Source organism: Equus asinus, chromosome 13 (genome assembly GCF_041296235.1).
Source record: "Equus asinus isolate D_3611 breed Donkey chromosome 13, EquAss-T2T_v2, whole genome shotgun sequence".
NCBI lineage: Eukaryota > Metazoa > Chordata > Mammalia > Perissodactyla > Equidae > Equus > Equus asinus.
In genome coordinates, this window is record NC_091802.1 from 60,881,909 (window position 1) to 60,898,163 (window position 16,255).

General features: G+C 58.8%; 1 protein-coding gene across 2 annotated transcripts; it reads left to right on the forward strand.

Annotated features, from left to right (window-relative positions):
• The first annotated feature begins 93 nt into the window (after positions 1-93).
• Positions 94-16,101, forward strand: HGS (hepatocyte growth factor-regulated tyrosine kinase substrate). 2 transcript variants are annotated; one of them, XM_044746235.2, is made up of 22 exons: positions 94-260; positions 1,867-1,951; positions 2,286-2,361; positions 2,778-2,870; positions 4,599-4,722; positions 6,120-6,172; positions 6,613-6,681; positions 7,426-7,550; positions 8,697-8,775; positions 8,845-8,943; positions 9,115-9,210; positions 9,892-9,930; positions 10,007-10,150; positions 10,249-10,308; positions 11,008-11,218; positions 11,673-11,845; positions 11,917-12,057; positions 12,139-12,316; positions 14,271-14,404; positions 14,504-14,623; positions 14,841-14,930; positions 15,421-16,101. In XM_044746235.2, exons 1-22 carry the CDS (start codon positions 224-226, stop codon positions 15,529-15,531), a joined length of 2,337 nt encoding a protein of 778 aa, XP_044602170.2. In that variant the 5' UTR covers positions 94-223; the 3' UTR covers positions 15,532-16,101. The 2 variants fall into 2 exon arrangements, with proteins under 2 accessions (XP_044602170.2, XP_044602169.2); XM_044746234.2 differs by having other exon boundaries at positions 106-260; positions 11,005-11,218.
• The last annotated feature ends 154 nt before the right edge of the window (positions 16,102-16,255 follow it).

Below are 16,255 nucleotides of genomic sequence, written 5' to 3' on the forward strand. Positions count from 1 at the left end.
TCCGGGCGGCTCATTGGTTCTCGGCGCCCACCGACTCGACGGGCGCGGCCCGATCGGCGCACAGAGTGTGGGCCAAGCGTAAAGGCCCGCCTCCTAGCGGCTCGCGGGCCTGCCCGGTGACGTGCGCGTGCGCGCGCCCGAGGTGAAGGCGGAAGCGGAAGTCGGGGGCGCGCCGGCTGGCAGGGAGGGAGTGCCGCGGCGTCGGGTCGGCTCTGGGGTCGCCATGGGGCGCGGCAGCGGCACCTTCGAGCGTCTCCTAGGTAACGCAGCCCCCGCCCGCCCCCCGCCCGCGCCTCCGCCGCGCTGTCCACGGACCCCGGCCCAGGGCGCGCCCCGCCGGCCCCCGCCCCCTGGCCCAGCCCGCGGCCGCCGGGAGGGCGCCGAGGGCGGCCGCCGCGCGACCTGGGCCCCCTGTGGGCGCGCCGGCGACGCGGGGGCTCGGCAGTCTGGGCACTGGGCGGACGTCCCCCGCAGTGGGCGCGGGTCCGCGGAGGTGCCCTCGCGCGGGGCTCTCGGCCCCTGGGGCTTGGAAGCTGGCGGGTCCCGGGAGACGGTCGGGCTCCTTCTGGAACCGCGAGCTCTGACCCAGCGACGGGGCCAGAAGTCCTGAGTCACGAAACCGGTGACTCAGTCAAATAATAAGATTTCAGCAGACTTCCCTCCCCCGAAAAAAGCCTAGATTGTATAGGATTTGGAAGTTATGACCCAAACATTGGGCCCCTAAGGGTGGAGCCCGTCGCGTCGTTCCTGGACCCTGCCGAGCTCTTTTGAGCGCTGCTTCCCTGGGGGGCCGGACCAGAACCCAGGGAGCGCCCGGTGGGTTAGGAAGGCGTATTCTCTGTTTGCTGGAGGTGTAAGGCTGATCCTTTCTGAGCCTCCTGGAGGTCACAAATTTTAGGAAGGAAAGTGAATATTTGTGGGCATGTTCCCCCTCCCCAAAAGAAGCTACTGGCACTCGTGTTTGGGACAGGCTCTCTGGGTGCTCCGGTAGTCAGCCCGAGCCCGCCCTCCGATGAGGCGTGGAGCGCCTCCTTCTGCCTTCCTTGCTTTTGGAGCATGCAGGCTGAGGAACTCAGCCATACAGGGATGGTTCAGCCCTTCAAGGATCAATCCAGAAGTTATTACCAGATCAATACTGAAAGTGGACATGCCTTATTAGGTCATCTGTATGTCAGGAGATGGTGCCAGCGGGGCTGGAGCAGCAGCTCCTCGGAGCGTCTGCTATCTGGGACAGCTGTGGCACACAGTAGTGATATTGGGTGGAGAATCCTTCTTGGAGGTCAGTCCCATCTTTGCCCCAAAAAACACTTGAAGTAGAGGGCTGGAATCCGTGCTGCGTCTCTCTCTAGCCTTGCCCCAACTGAGATCTGATGGAATAGGTTAAACTTCTAGAAAAAAACAGAAACTCTGAGGGACGAGATGGCAGAATTCTCTTTGTTGAGAAGCAGCCCAGCATAGAGTTGAATTCCGGCTTTATCCCCAGCAAGCTGTGTGACTTTGGGCGGTAACCTCACCTCTCTGCTTCAGTTTCTTTATCTGCAAAGAGGATGGAAATAGCACCTAGCTCTTAAGCTTGTGTGAGAGTGGAGTGAGTGAGTTCACAAAAAGTGTTTGGAACAGCACCTGGTGGATAACAAGCCCATGACGGGCATTCTCTGTTACTATTTTTCAAGTTATTTGCCCCTTGTTTGGGCAGGACAGCGCTCATCGTTATCGAGCATCAGGAGGATTTTCACATGGTTTTCCATTTCGTTCAAATGTTTAAAATGGGAAGGAGGCAGTTGCTCCTCCCGGTTGCTGAGCTGGGGGCTTCCTAAGGAATCACACAGCAGGACAAGCCCTGATCGTGGTGCGTTTCTGCCTTAGACAAAGCAACCAGCCAGCTTCTGCTGGAGACCGACTGGGAGTCCATCCTCCAGATTTGCGACCTGATCCGCCAGGGGGACACACAGTAAGTGGGGAGGGCCTGTGCTCACTAGAACCAAGGGCCTGGTCGTGCCATCTGTTGGGGTTGCTTGGTGCCCACTGACCCTCCAAGATCCTGCGATGATCTTCTGGATGGAGTTTTCTTCAGGCGGAGAGTTGCCTGTTGTGCTTTCTGGGATTTTTGAGACCTTGGGACAACTAAAGGATTTTCTCTGTATGGCTGGGAAGCACGTGGTTACCTGAACATTTGCTGGGGGTTCTCAAGGACCACATGGCGGTGGACTTTTCTCATCTTGGTTGCTGAGACTATTTCCTTTTTTCCTTCTCTTTCTGCTTTTCCCAACGCCCTTTTTTCTCAGAGCAAAGTATGCCGTGAGTTCCATCAAGAAGAAAGTCAACGACAAGAATCCCCATGTGGCCTTGTATGCCCTGGAGGTAATGAGACCCCTGCATTCCCGTCGTCCAAGGGTCCCCGCCCCCTGTTGGGATGGCAGAGATGAGTCAACCAGTGGCTTTGCCCACCTGCCTGGGCATACCACCAGCAGTGAGGGGCCCAGAGGGAGGGCAGATGCGAGCAGCCCTGATGAGGGCTGGGGCGGGGGAAATGCTGACAGACTTGGATCCCTGAGCTCGACTCTGGTCTGTCCTTGCGATAAAACGTGGAGTTAGAAGGAGCGTGTATAGCACTGGCTGCCGCCTGCCTCAGAGGATGCCACGTGGGCTCTCCTGACTGCCTGGGTGGCCCTAGAGGCCTGTCAGCCCTGCCTTCTTGTTGGGGGGTGCGCCTGTCCAGGAGGGGGTGTCCCTGCCCTGACCGGCAGCCTGACCCTTCCCTTCCTTGGGGTCTGCAGGTCATGGAGTCTGTGGTGAAGAACTGTGGGCAGACCGTCCATGACGAGGTGGCTAACAAGCAGACCATGGAGGAGCTGAAGGAGCTACTGAAGGTGGGGGCCTCGTGGGGAGCAGTGAGGTCCAGGCTGGGGATACGGCTACCCCATGGCCTGCCTTGTGGGTGTTTGCTGGCACCTCTGGCAGGAGCAGTGCCAGGTTGGGCAGAGGACGGGAAGGCGTGCATTGGTCGTCCTCGCATGGTGCCACTCCCAAACCGGTGAGGTCAGGGCCTTACCGGAAGTGAGCCAGGTGCTGAGCCTAGGGGCACAGAGAAGACCCCGCTCTTCCTGTGGGGTCGGGATGGCTTACTGAGGGCAGGGCTTGGAGCCAAGTCTTGAAGGAGGGGGACCTCACCCTCACTGAGTGGTAGAGAAGTAGGTGGAAGGAAACAGGGTGTGCGAGCAGAGGCCTAGGGGTGTCCCGGAAGGCGCTGGGTGGGTCCCACGCATGGGGCCCCAGGAGGGATTCTGAGCAGGGAGGCCTGTGAGTCTGACGTGTTTATTATGAAGGGACAGTTGAGGGGAGACAGCAGAGCAGGGACACCTTGGAGAGTGTGTTTCATGCTATTCTTTGGCAAAGCAGGGAGAGTCCTCCAGAACCCCAAGAGAGAGTGTTCTGAGTGGGCAGCTGCCTGTGGCCTCAGGCTCGCACTGCCCACCTGCGGGGATTGTGATGTGGGCAGTGACACCGGGAGGTTGTGTGATGCAGAGTGGAGTGGTGCAGCCATTCTTTGAGGGGAAAGGGCATTCCCCAGAGATGAGGCTGCCCAGGGTGGCAGCTGAGGAGCACAGCCCTGGGCTCCATCTCTGCCACCACTGGTGAGCCAGGCCATGGTTTCGTGGGCCTGTCCAGGTGCCTGTGGGCCCACGTGGCCAAGAGCCCATCTGGGACCTGAGCTGACAGCAGGGCTTCTCTGAGGCCCTGGCTGGTGACATTGGCCGTTCCCTACTCTGGGCAGGCTGAAACAGCAGAAGGAGTTAGAACCTGGTCTCTCCTTGTATTGGCACCATTGTGTTCTGTTCGTGGGGCATGTGGTTTATGCCAGTTAGTCCTCCCTTGGCGGGGGCAGGGTTATGAGAGGAAGGGGGGGGCTGCTGACTGGACACAGATTATGAGAAAGAACCGAAGCCCAGCGTGCGAGCTGTAGTAGGTGTCTCTGTGAGCAGCCTTCTTATCCCACCGTTCTCCTGAGCATCGTGTGTGGACATTGTCCCCAGGAGGACTCTGGAAATGTGATTCGCTGTGCTTTGACCTGGTGGAAATGGTTGCTGCCCCCAACCCACCCCAGCTGGCTATGGGAAGGAGGGAGCCAGCCAGAGGCACATCTGCTCCCTCAGCCCAGCCTGGTTGGCTCTGCCTGTTAGAGGCCAGCGTTAACTGGGGCCAGAGCGGGTTACAGACTGAGGGGTTCCTGAGGCTGATCAGGGTCCCAAGGGGCAGGAGAGAGAGAAGCAGATGGTTACAGGATGGCAGAACTGGAGAACTTTGGCTTCAGGGGTACCCCAGCTTTTCTCAGGGTTAAAGAAAAGTCCAGGCCCTGAGTGGACAGACAGGTGCAGTAGGTTTGTCCTCAGGGACAGGGTTCCATGGAGGAGGGCTGGGCCTGGAGAGTGGGTCAGTACATGGCCCTGGCACCCCGCTTGGGGGACCCAGCCTGCCTCTGCCAGCTCCGTCTGCTTGGAGTTGTGGGGTCTTGCCAGCCACTTCCTCATGCTGAGATGTCTCTTTGGCACTGGCCTTTCCCAAGGCCCTCCTTATCTTTCTCCTTCCCTTCTTCGCAGAGGCAGGTAGAAGTAAATGTCCGAAATAAGATCCTGTATCTGATTCAGGCCTGGGCACACGCCTTCCGGAATGAGCCCAAGTACAAGGTGGTCCAGGATACTTACCAGATCATGAAAGTGGAAGGTGAGTCGGAGCAGGCTTGGGATGTGGCCTCCAGGAGCCAAGAGGCTGCCCCTGTCCACCCTGAGCAGGGTGGGGGATGGCGCCTCACCACGTGACCATCATTGGGAACGTGGAGTGGGTGTCCCCACAGCGGGGACATGGGATCAGCCTGGTTCTGGACACCCGAGCCCCTGCCTTTCCGAATCTTATTCCCCATCGGGGTAGGGGTGGAGAAGGGGCAGTGCAGCAGACAACACAGAAGTGAAAAGTTAGCAGAAGAGCTAATTTCCACGAGAGATGGGTTCTAGGAGAGAAGTCAAGCTGAGGGACCTGGCCCCTGGGGGGGCTGGGTTAGGACAAGTGGTTGGGGAAGGCCTAGAGAGCAGGTGGCACGTGCATCAGACCTGAGCCTGAGAACGAACTGGTGAGAGAAGTCCTGGGCCACAGTGTCCCACAGAGGACCACGGTTCAGAGCCCCGGGGCTGGTGCAGACTGGCTGCTGAAGGTGTGGGAGGCACCAGCCTGGAGGAGAGCTGTGGGCCAGAGCTGGGGTGCTCTGAGCACAGCAGGAAGTCCTTGGAGGATTTTAAGCCAGGGTGTGGCAGCTAAGGAGCATTTTTTAAGGATCCCTTGCATTCCTCCTGGCTATTGGCAGTGGCTGTGGAGAGCTGGTGGGGTTTGGCAAGGTGGGCAGTGGATTCAGGCTGTAGTTGGAAGGTTTGCTGATGCTCATGCTGGGCAGTGAACGAGAGGGCTGGGGCTTCCGTGCCCTGTGCAGAACACTTGGCCAGGTCCTCTGGCCTTAGACATGAGGCGTGGAATACAAGCAGAAGTGGTGTTTTGTGGCTGTGGGGTGGCAGGACCCTGTGGAGAATGTATGACCAGGGTCCTGTCCAACGTCCAGTCACTCAGTCCCTGAACATTGGACATGGGATGCTGGAAATGTGCTCACGTTAACTTTCCTGGGGCGAATGTCTAAAGTTTTATAGGATTCCCAAGGGGTCTGTGCCTCAAAAAAAGCTTGGGAACTCCATCTTTAAGAATACTGGGAAGTGTGGTTGCCTGGAATGTGGGTCCAGGAGCCAGACGGGAGGCCCAGGGAATATCTGTGAGGCCTTGATATGGTGGGAGAAAGGCTTGGCTCTGTGTTGGGGGCCCCCAGGATGGAGTGGCCGTGGGGAGCCACCTGGGTGTGGTGTGGGCTGACTGAGCTGTGCACTAAGACACTCTGGCCCGTTGTGGGTCACTGCACCTGCCTCCCGGGGGCTCTGGGCCTCCTCCTGTAGGTTTCTTTGGGGAGGCAGATGTCAAGAGTTAGGACATAGCTCCTGAAGGTCTCAGGGCGAGGACAGATGAGGCTGTCAGGGCCTCGCATGCCAGGGTGGCACCCGGTGGTAACCGGGGCCTCCTTTCTCCAGGACACGTCTTCCCAGAGTTCAAGGAGAGCGACGCCATGTTCGCTGCAGAGAGAGTGAGTTCTCGGGGTACTGCGGATCTGGGAATTAACTTGCTTTGAGGAAGCAGGAGGGAAGCCCTGGGATCTGGGCTTGTTGGGAGTGTTGGGGGGTGAGCTGCTGTTTCATCTCGAAAACAAGAATATCTGACTTTTTCAAGTAAACACGCAGCCGTGTCTCTGCAGGCTGAGATTGGAACATGGTTCAAGGTGCCTTTGGACTGTGTCTAGAAAGTTCATATAGTTAAAGTAAATATTTGCATGTCCCCGAAGCTGCGGGAAGCCTTGCTTTCATGCCTGTATGAAGAAAAGTCTGTTTTGCAAGGGGCTCCTTCCTCATGTCTGCAGTGACGTGGCCCTGGGCCCTTGCCCACATCAGGGTCTTCTTCCATCTGTGGGAAGTGGGGATCTTGGCAGGGGGGGTGCACTGTGTGATCCTGACTCTGTGTGCCCACCAGGCCCCCGACTGGGTGGACGCCGAGGAGTGCCACCGGTGCAGGGTACAATTTGGAGTGGTGACCCGAAAGGTGAGTGTGCCTGCCCCTGGCGGGGGTCTGCCGCCTGAGCAGCCATGTGGGAGGGCCTGGCTCCTTGCACGGCCGGGGCAGACCCCAGGCCACCCACCGTCATCATGAAGCCACTGCACACGCATGATCCTTTCCCTCTTGGCTGTGACTTGGTGGTGCAGGGAGCCAGTCCAGTCTCCAGCTGTGTGGTGAGCATGGTCACCAAGGGGTCCCGTGTCTGATGGTCAGTGCCATCAGGTGAAGCTCGGGCAAGGCTGCGCTCCTTCCAAGAAATGGAACACCCCAAGCCCAGCTCGGGGGGCTCAGGTCTGTGTTGCCTCAGCTGACAACCCCTTAGCTGCGTCTCCTCAGCTGACTTGGTCTGTCCACTTTGGACCCTCAAGCCACCATCTCTTGCCCCTGAAGCCCAGGTGGGCAGCAGCCAAGGCTGGGAGCCTGGGAGGTCTGAGCAGACTCACAGGACCCACTACCCAACAAAAGCTCTCCTTTATCAGCACAATTCACGCACGCTTTTTGTGAATCTTTCTTTTTAATTTAACTTTGCCCCAAAATGGTGTCTGCAGCTGAGAGCCTGGAAGGGAGCCTGTTTTTCCAGGGCCTCTGTGGCCTCCCATGCCTGCTTTCTGCCCACCCTTTGCCCCCCCCGGCCTGGGAGGCCCAGCCTGCTGTGTTCTGCAGTAGGCGGTGCTGGGCAGGGTGGGGGCCCATCACCAGGCCGCTGCCCTGACCCACCCTGTGTCCCAGCACCACTGCCGGGCGTGTGGCCAGATCTTCTGCGGCAAGTGCTCCTCCAAGTACTCCACCATCCCCAAGTTCGGCATCGAGAAGGAAGTACGCGTGTGCGAGCCCTGCTACGAGCAGCTGAACAAGTGAGTCCCTGCGGGCGCCTTGAGGACAGCTGCGTGCCCCATGGAGCTGGGCCTCTGTCCCCCTGTCTCGGAGGGTTGGCCCCAGGTCCCGGACTCCGGGCAGGTCAGGTGGGCGGGACTGAGATGCCTCAGCCTCGGGTCTGAGACTTGCGGGCCAGTTGCTTGGGTTTGTTTTTTGGTTTGTTTGTGTTTTAACATTTTAGTTTGGAAGTAAAACCTAGAGAAAAGATGCAGGAGTATAAGAAGACCCTGCAAGGTGGGCCCTTCACCTGGCTTTCCCGGTGTTGACACTAACATGTTGCCATGTTAGCTTAATCACGTGTCCCCTCGTCTGCTTGTGTGTGCACACATACGCATTTTATTCTGAACCATGCAAGAGCAAGCCACAGCCACCCTGTCCCTCAGCCCTGGAACCTCCTGGGTACATTTCCCAAGGAGAAGAATGTTCTCTCATGTAACCACAGCACAGTTGTCAAATTGGGGCATCTGACAGCTACTTTGTAGTCCTTGTTCTGGTTTTGCTGAGTCCCAGTAACATCCTGTGGCAGTTCCGTCCTATCAGGACCCATCCCACTCTACAGCGTGTGGCAGGTGGCTGTCACGCCTCCTCAGCTGCCTGAACCCAGACGTGTTTTCCTCCTCTTTCTCTTTCATGATGCAGACATTTCTAAGGGTCAAGGTCATTGTAGTGTGTCCGTCCGTTTGGGTTTAAGGTTTCCTCATGGTTATAGTCAGGTTCTGCACTCCTGGCAGGATCCAGGAATGAGGCTGTGTCCCTCTCGGTGCCTACGCTGTCCGTCTGTCCCAGTGTTGGCGATAGGAGCTGATCCCTTGGTTAAGTGATATCTGCAGGCCATTTCACTGGAAAGTCCCTTTTCCGTGGAAAGCTGTGGTCTGGCCAGATGGGCGTTTGAACTTGGTTTTCGGGAGAGGGGCTGTGGCTTAAGCCAAGTGGCTTGGCCAGGGTCCTGTGGCCTGGAGGCAACAGAGCTGGTTTGAAAGTCCAGCTTTTCTCTGGATGTGGATGTGAAACCACCACTGTCATTTTGTGGGGCTGTTGGAGGGAAGTCCCAGGTGGTGTCCTCGAGAACCTCGGGGGGCCTGGGGTGTGGTGCTTGGTCACCCACAGCATCCTGTCACTTCCAGGAAAGCAGAGGGAAAGGCCTCCGCTACGACAGAGCTGCCCCCGGAGTACCTGACCAGCCCCCTGTCGCAGCAGTCCCAGGTACTGACCCCGGGTCCCTGGGGGCGCCTATCCCCTGGGTCCTGCTCACTCAGCCCTATCTGCCCCCAGCTGCCCCCGAAGAGGGATGAGACGGCCCTTCAGGAGGAGGAGGAGCTGCAGCTGGCCCTGGCCCTGTCACAGTCAGAGGCCGAGGAGAAGGAGAGAATGGTGAGCCAGGGAGGCACTCCGGGGGGCAGGAGGGGGACCTAAGGCTTCACTGAGTCCAGAGGTGCTGGGGGAGCGCCCCTAGATGTTCAGGGAAAGCAGAGGAGTGTGGAGGCTTGGCCTGCCTATGCCACGTGCTCCCCATGCAACACTCTGTTCCTGGTTGTCCCGCAGAGACAGAAGTCAGCATACACCGCATACCCCAAGGCAGAGCCCACACCCGTGGCCTCATCAGCGCCCCCCGCCAGCAGCCTGTACTCTTCACCTGTGGTGAGCCCTAACCCTAACCTCTGGCTCTGCCACACTGGCTTAAACCACTTCCCATGGGAGTGGGCAGGAGGATGGGTGGGAGGGCTGTCCCAGAAGGGATGGCGCTGTGTCATGCAGGCGAGTGTCAAGGGAACCTAGCTTGGCAGCCCAGCTCCCATGGCTCTCGGCTCCCTGGTCAGGGATCCTCTTTCGGGGTGGAGGACACTGGGAAAGCTGGAGGCCCCACTGGTGAGACCCCAGTCTCTTCCACACTTCCCGCCCGAGCCTTGCCTTTTTCTAGCCCGCCCTCTGCCCGGCTGTTACGGGACTTCCTTTCTGAGAGTTGATCCAACCTTTCTCTGGCCTCACTCAGCCCCGTCTGTAAATAGTGGGTGGGTGGCGAGTGGGACGGAAGGTTTAGAAAGTCATTTGCAAGCTCTGCAGGGCTCTGTGGGTGCGACCAACTTGGGGAGGAACTAAGCTCAGCCCTGCCAGCTACTTGCTGGGACCATCTGTGCAGCTGACGGGAGGGCTGGCAGTCCTCCCTGGGACCAGCTCCAGCCAGCCCCTGGGTCCACTGTCACCACTGTGCCATCCAGGCCTCCTGAGCAATGGCTCGAGGGGAGGTGGGTCGAGTGGTTTGAGCCTGCAGGTTGCTGCTTCTCTGGCCTGCGGCCCCTCAGACCCCTTGTGTCTCCCCAGAACTCATCGGCGCCTCTGGCTGAGGACATGGACCCCGAGGTGAGGACACCCCACATGCAGCGCTTTCCCCTTCTGCTGCTTTCTGCCCTTGAGAGTGAGTCCCTTGCCTGTGTAGCTTGCCAGGTACCTCAACCGGAACTACTGGGAGAAGAAGCAGGAGGAAGCTCGGAAGAGCCCCATGCCCTCCGCGCCTGTGCCCCTGACGGAGCCTGCCGCCCAGCCTGGGGAGGGGCACACAGCCCCTGCCAGCATGGTGGAGGTGAGGGGGCTGCTCTCAGCACTCCTAGTCCCTGGTCCCTTGGGAGGGGGGACACTGGCACAGTCTGGAGGCCCCATTCACGCTCTGGTCTCTTCCAGACTCCTCTCCCGGAGACAGACTCTCAATCCATGACTCCCTCCAGCGGCCCCTTTAGTGAGGTAAGTTGTGGCTCCCTCCACAGGCAGAGGGAAAGCATGGCCTCCACAAGTGCAGAACACCTCACAGGCACCTGCCCTGACAGGAGGGTCAAGCAGCCCACAGTGACTTCCAAGAGTTCCGGCCCAGAACTCTTGATTGAACCTCTCTGGGCTGGCTGGCTGTGGTCCAGGAGCTCAGCCACTTGCTGTCTACCCTGAACGGACTAGAATATTTCAGGGCAGCCCAGAACCACCCACATGAGTCTTTGGTCTATCCTGGGGCTTCTGGGCTTTATTGGCCCTTGGAGTAAGAGACCAGGGCCTTTGGGAGGGAGGCAGGCCCTGTGTCACCACTGGTGGGAGCGCCTGTGGGGAGGGGCAGAGGGGCTGCGAGCCAAGCTGTCCAAGCCCCAGGCAGCTCCGTCCTGGGCAGCACTGTGCCCGTGGGCAAGAGCCGAGCCTCCCTCGGGGTCAGTTTCTTCATTTGGAAAAGGGGATGCTGAGGGTGTCCCCTCACAGTGTCATGGGGAGGATCAAGTCAGAGATGCACAGCTGGTTCAGAGCTCGGCGCCTGGCAAGGCCAAGTGCCGCCTGGGGCTTGTGCAGGTGGGACTATCGAGGCCTTGGACAGAAAGCCCTGCCCAGGCAGGCTGGTCTTGTTCAGGGAGCCTGGGGGGCACGGGGGACACTCAGCCAGACCCCACTGTGTGTCCCCAGCAGCAGTACCAGAACGGGGAGTCAGAGGAGAGCCATGCGCAATTTCTGAAGGCCCTGCAGAACGCCGTCACCACCTTTGTCAACCGCATGAAGAGCAACCACGTGCGAGGCCGCAGCATCACCAACGACTCGGCCGTGCTCTCCCTCTTCCAGTCCATCAATAGCATGCACCCCCAGCTGCTGGAGCTGCTCAACCAGCTGGATGAGCGCAGGCGTAGGTGCCTCCAGGGCCGCGGGGCCTTCTGTTGAGGTCTCACTGTACATGCTAGGTGCGGTGGGTGCCCTCTGGGCCAGGCACTGTCAAGCCTCCCCAGTGTTGTGTGAGCACCTTCTCTGCTGGCCAGTCACTGGGCACTGGAAAGGTTCCTGAGGGTGGGGCTGTGGCTTCTTAAGAGTATGTCTCTGGGCCCTGGGCTCCGCAGGAGATGGTCCCAGTGATGGGAAATGTCCCACCAAGCATGGGACAATCAGCTCAAAGAAGAACCCCACCCCCAACTCAAATGCCAGCTGTGCCCTGTTGACAAGCACTTGGCTGGGCCTTGCTGTTTCCTGAGACTGGCTAGGCAAAGGCAGGCCTGGGCATCACAGCCCAGGGCAGGAGCCCACCACCAGGCAGCCCATGCTTCCATCCAACACCAAGGGCTCCCCACTCTGTCCTCTCCCCACAGTGTACTACGAGGGCCTCCAGGACAAGCTGGCGCAGATCCGCGATGCCCGGGGGGCACTCAGTGCCCTGCGGGAGGAGCACCGGGAAAAGCTGCGCCGGGCAGCTGAGGAGGCCGAGCGCCAGCGCCAGATCCAGCTGGCCCAGAAGCTGGAGATCATGCGGCAGAAGAAGCAGGTGTGGTGACGACCCAGCTGTGGGCGCACCAGGCACGAGGCTGGCCCTGACTGCTGCTTTGTGGCCCGCAGGAGTACCTGGAGGTGCAGAGGCAGCTGGCCATCCAGCGCTTGCAGGAGCAGGAGAAGGAGCGGCAGATGCGGCTGGAGCAGCAGAAGCAGACCATCCAGATGCGGGCCCAGATGCCTGCCTTCTCCCTGCCCTATGCCCAGGCATGTGGCTACCACTCGTCTCACTCCCCTAGGACTCCGGCAACTGAGAACTGGCTCTGACAGCCGTCTCTTTGTCCCCAGCTCCAGGCCATGCCTGCAGCCGGGGGCGTGCTATATCAGCCCTCAGGCCCAACAAGCTTCCCCGGCACCTTCAGCCCAGCAGGCTCGGTGGAAGGCTCCCCCATGCACACGGTGTACATGAGCCAGCCGGCCCCGGCCGCCAGCGGCCCCTACCCCAGCATGCCTGGGGCCGGAGCAGGTAATGGGGGTGGGTGGAGGTGCTGACCAGCTAAGACAAGCCCCACACCTTTATCTTTTTCTTCTTTGATCTTTATTTTGGCGTAATTGCAGATTTACAGAAAAGTTAGGAGAATGGTACAAAGAATTTTTTCAGTTCCCCAGATGTTAATATTTGACCACGTTTGTTCTCTCTCTTCACGTGCACAGACACGCACACATGCACATGCTTTCTTCCCTGACCTGTTTTAGAGCGCAGCAGGCGTGACGCCCTCTCCTAGAGGCTTCAGCATACATTTCCTAAACCAGGACACTCCTCACAGCCTGGGCACAGGTACCAGACCGACCAGGAGCCACTGAGGCCAGGGCCTGACCTCATCCACAGCCGTGTTTGTGCTCCCACATTGTCCCAGTAACACCCTTTGTGCCAATAGGAAACCCCACGATATGGGTTGTATTCAGCCACCCTGCCTATCTCCTTTAGGCTAGAATGCTCCTCGGTCTGCCTTTGTGATTCATGACATTGACTTCTCAAAGAGCACTGACCCTCCATCTTGCAGACCAGCCGTTTGGGTTTGTGTGGTCTTCCATTGGTGTGACATTCCAGGGCTATGTTTTGGCAGCTATCACGGGAGCACGTGGTGTTCTGTGGGAGGCACAGCAAGCCGCTTTGTCCCGTCACTGGTGGCGGTAGCTCTGGTCATGTGGTGTGGGGGGCCGCCGGGTTTCCTCACTGTAAAGCGACTCTTTTTCCCTTGGTAGTCAACAAGTGTTTTGTGGGGACATAAGACTTGCAAATATCCTTGTTCTCTTTAAATTTTCACCCACTAGATTTAGTGTTTTTTGCTAATTTTTACCTGAACCTGTCATGTTTGCCAGTAGTGACTGACTCCGTTGCTCCCGCATTCCTTAGTTGTCTTGCCACCGTAAGGATGCCCTCTTCTTTTCTCCTGTTTATTCATTTGTCATTCTTAGTGCAGACTCGTTCTAGTCAAAGGTGATAATCCTTTATTCTCACTGTTTATTTGGATGCTCCGATTGTCCCAGGTGGGACCTCGGGAGCCCTCTGGCTGGTTCCTCTGCCATCCTGACACGTCCTGCTGCTGTGTGGGTGCTTGCTTTCTGGAACAACTAGATCTTCTGTGGTCATCTTGTCCTTTCTCGGCGCTGGAAGCAGCTGTTTCTCCCAGGAGCCTGGTTCCTTTTAGTGGAGGATGGCGTTTGGACGCCGAGGTCTAGGTTTACGTGTGCTCAGTGCCTCCAGACCCTCTCAGCAGACAGGGCTGGGCAGCGTGTGGACACACGCCCAGCATACGTGCATATATGCGTGTGGATACACCCACCCCTTTATCTGTATGTGTAAGAAACACGAGTTTACTCCGATGCCTTCACCTCCAACAGCATCAGGGCTTCCTGCCCTTTCTGTGTTGTGACTCCCTCCTCTGACAGTGAGTCTGCCCCTTCTCTTCCTGTTCGCATCCTGTTCATTCCCAGGACACACAGAAAGCAGCTTTAGGAACACTGACCCAGGCCACCGGGAAAGGTGCCCTGACCAGGTTTACTGTTTGCTGGGGGTCCTGTGTCTTTAGCCTGAGGGCAGAGTCCAGACTCTGTTACTAGGGTTAGTCTCTCTACTCCTTTCGGTGTCATCATGTTACTTGTTTGGAATTCAGTTTGGTTCATTTTTTCTGATTCGTTCAATTTAAGGGTTTCTTTCTCATTCCAATTGATTTCATTTATTTTCCTTTTGTGAGACTGTGAAACATGAACTTAGTTCCAAAAGTGACAACAAAAAGGAAAACTCAAGAGAAGCGACTCCCCTCGCCATCCTCCACCCTCTCCATCCTCCACCCTCTCCATCTTCCACCCTCGCCATCCTCCACCCTCGCCATCCTCCACCCTCTCCATCCTCCACCCTCTCCTTCCTGGCCCCGACCCTCCAGGGTCTCAACCTCATTCCTCTTTTTCCTCCACAGATCCCAGCATGGTGAGCGCCTACATATACCCAGCAGGGGCCTCTGGCGCACAGGCCGCCCCCCAGGGCCCTGCTGGGCCCACCGCCAGCCCAGCCTACTCGTCCTACCAGCCCACTCCTACACAGGGCTATCAGGTAGGCGGGCGAGGCTGCTCCCCTCCCCCGGTGAGGCCTCTACTCTGGGGCACCCGGCCCCAGCCCTTCTCCCATCTCACCCCTTCCTTCCGTCCATAGAACGTGGCTTCCCAGGCTCCGCAGAGCCTCCCAGCCATCTCCCAGCCTCCGCAGTCCGGCACCATGGGTTACATGGGGAGCCAGTCGGTGTCCATGGGCTACCAGCCTTACAGCATGCAGGTGAGAGACTAGGGGTGTCCAGACAGGGGAGGGGCGGGGTCCCTTGGCGAGAGGCTTGGGGAGACTGAGCAGGCTACACCCTTCTGCTCCCCACCCTATCCCCTCCACTGGGTTCTCCTGGCTTGTCAGCATCTGATTTTTCCAGGTCAGAAACCAGCCCATTTGTGTGGTTACCCAGCTCTTTTCTCAATGTCAGGGTTCGTTTTATTCTTCACAGAATCTCATGACCACCCTCCCCAGCCAAGATGCCCCTCTGCCACCCCCACAGCAGCCCTACATCTCAGGGCAGCAGCCCATGTACCAGCAGGTGAGCCTCTCCCAGGGCTGCCACTGTGGGTCATGACCCAGTGAGGGCTGTTCTGTAAGCCAGCTCACAGGGGAGACAGGCTTGCGCTCCAGGCCCTCCTCAGGGTGGGCTGTCCTGGGACGAATGGACAGTGCAGGCCAGGACTGCTTCTCGGCGGAGAAAAGTAGGATGGAAACACACACAGAGAACACCTGTAGGTATCAAAACCACTGTATTACTTACAAGCCCAAGGCCATGTCGGCTCAACCCTGTAGACATTGGTTCGGAACTCCTGGAGTCTGTGCTCTGCTAGGGACAGGAAGAGGACAGGGAGCCCAGAGTAGGCTGGAGGGAGGGAGTCAGGAGGCCTCCTTTGCCGCGGCCCAGACTGGGCTTGATGGGACTGAGTACTGGGGATGAGGCCAGGACAGGGTGTTCTAGAGAAGCCATTAGAGGGTGGGGAGGCTGGGGCCTGGGGAGGGAGGACCAATGGCCTGTGTCCCCACCCCAGATGGCACCCTCGGGCGGCCCTCCACAGCAGCAGCCCCCCGTGGCCCAGCAGCCACCTGCACAGGGGCCGCCGGCACAGGGCAGTGAAGCCCAGCTCATCTCATTCGACTGACCCTGGGCCGGGAGCTTGCTATGCAGAGTAACACCGCAGTTCTCCAAAACTGTCGCCTCCGTGTCTAACTAGCCGCACCCTCTCCTCTTTCCTCTTACACCGTGTAGTGTCCCTGCTCCATGTGAGCAGAGGGGGGCCCTTCACCCTGGCCCTCCTCCCTTTTTCTGTCCTTGCCTGCTGGCTCTTCATCCCCCCGGCCCCATCCTCGTCCTTGTCTCTCTAGTTGGTCTCTGACTTCTTTCCCCAAGGCGGGGGCCTCAGGGAGGAGGCTGGGAGGGAAGGACCTTCTCTGAGAGGAAGCCCCTAGCCCAGTGGGTCAGGTCCCTCTGCCCCGTGCAGCCCGTGCCCTCCCATCCCCACCTGTGAGACCACGGGGCTGGTGGTCTGTGACTAATGTTGGTGCTCCCCGGAGCCCTCCAGCATGGCCCCTGGGCTGTCAGCAGGGGTGCCCTTGGCCCTCACAGGAAGGGTGGGGGCTTGTCTCCAGCTTCTCTGCTTCTGAGCTGTCATCTCATCCAGTGCCCCAAGTAGACGGAATGGAACAGTGATAATAAAATGTCCTTCAACAGGTGTCCAAGTGTCTGCTCAGGGGAAGGTGGTGGGCAGCGGGTCTGGACAAGGGCATGTAGGTGCAGCACTATACCCAGCCTGTCTCCTGCCACAGGCCCAGCTCCACAGGCGGTCCCCACAGGTGGACCCTGGTCTGGTCCTGCTCTGGCCACAG

Bases quoted from the DNA above. Each gene is read 5' to 3' on its own strand.
- HGS (XM_044746234.2), top strand. From the start codon at position 224: ATGGGGCGCGGCAGCGGCACCTTCGAGCGTCTCCTAG. The intron at 8,776-8,844 runs GTACTGACCCCG...ATCTGCCCCCAG, and splicing joins CCCTGTCGCAGCAGTCCCAG to CTGCCCCCGAAGAGGGATGA. The intron at 12,317-14,270 runs GTAATGGGGGTG...TTTCCTCCACAG, and splicing joins CATGCCTGGGGCCGGAGCAG to ATCCCAGCATGGTGAGCGCC.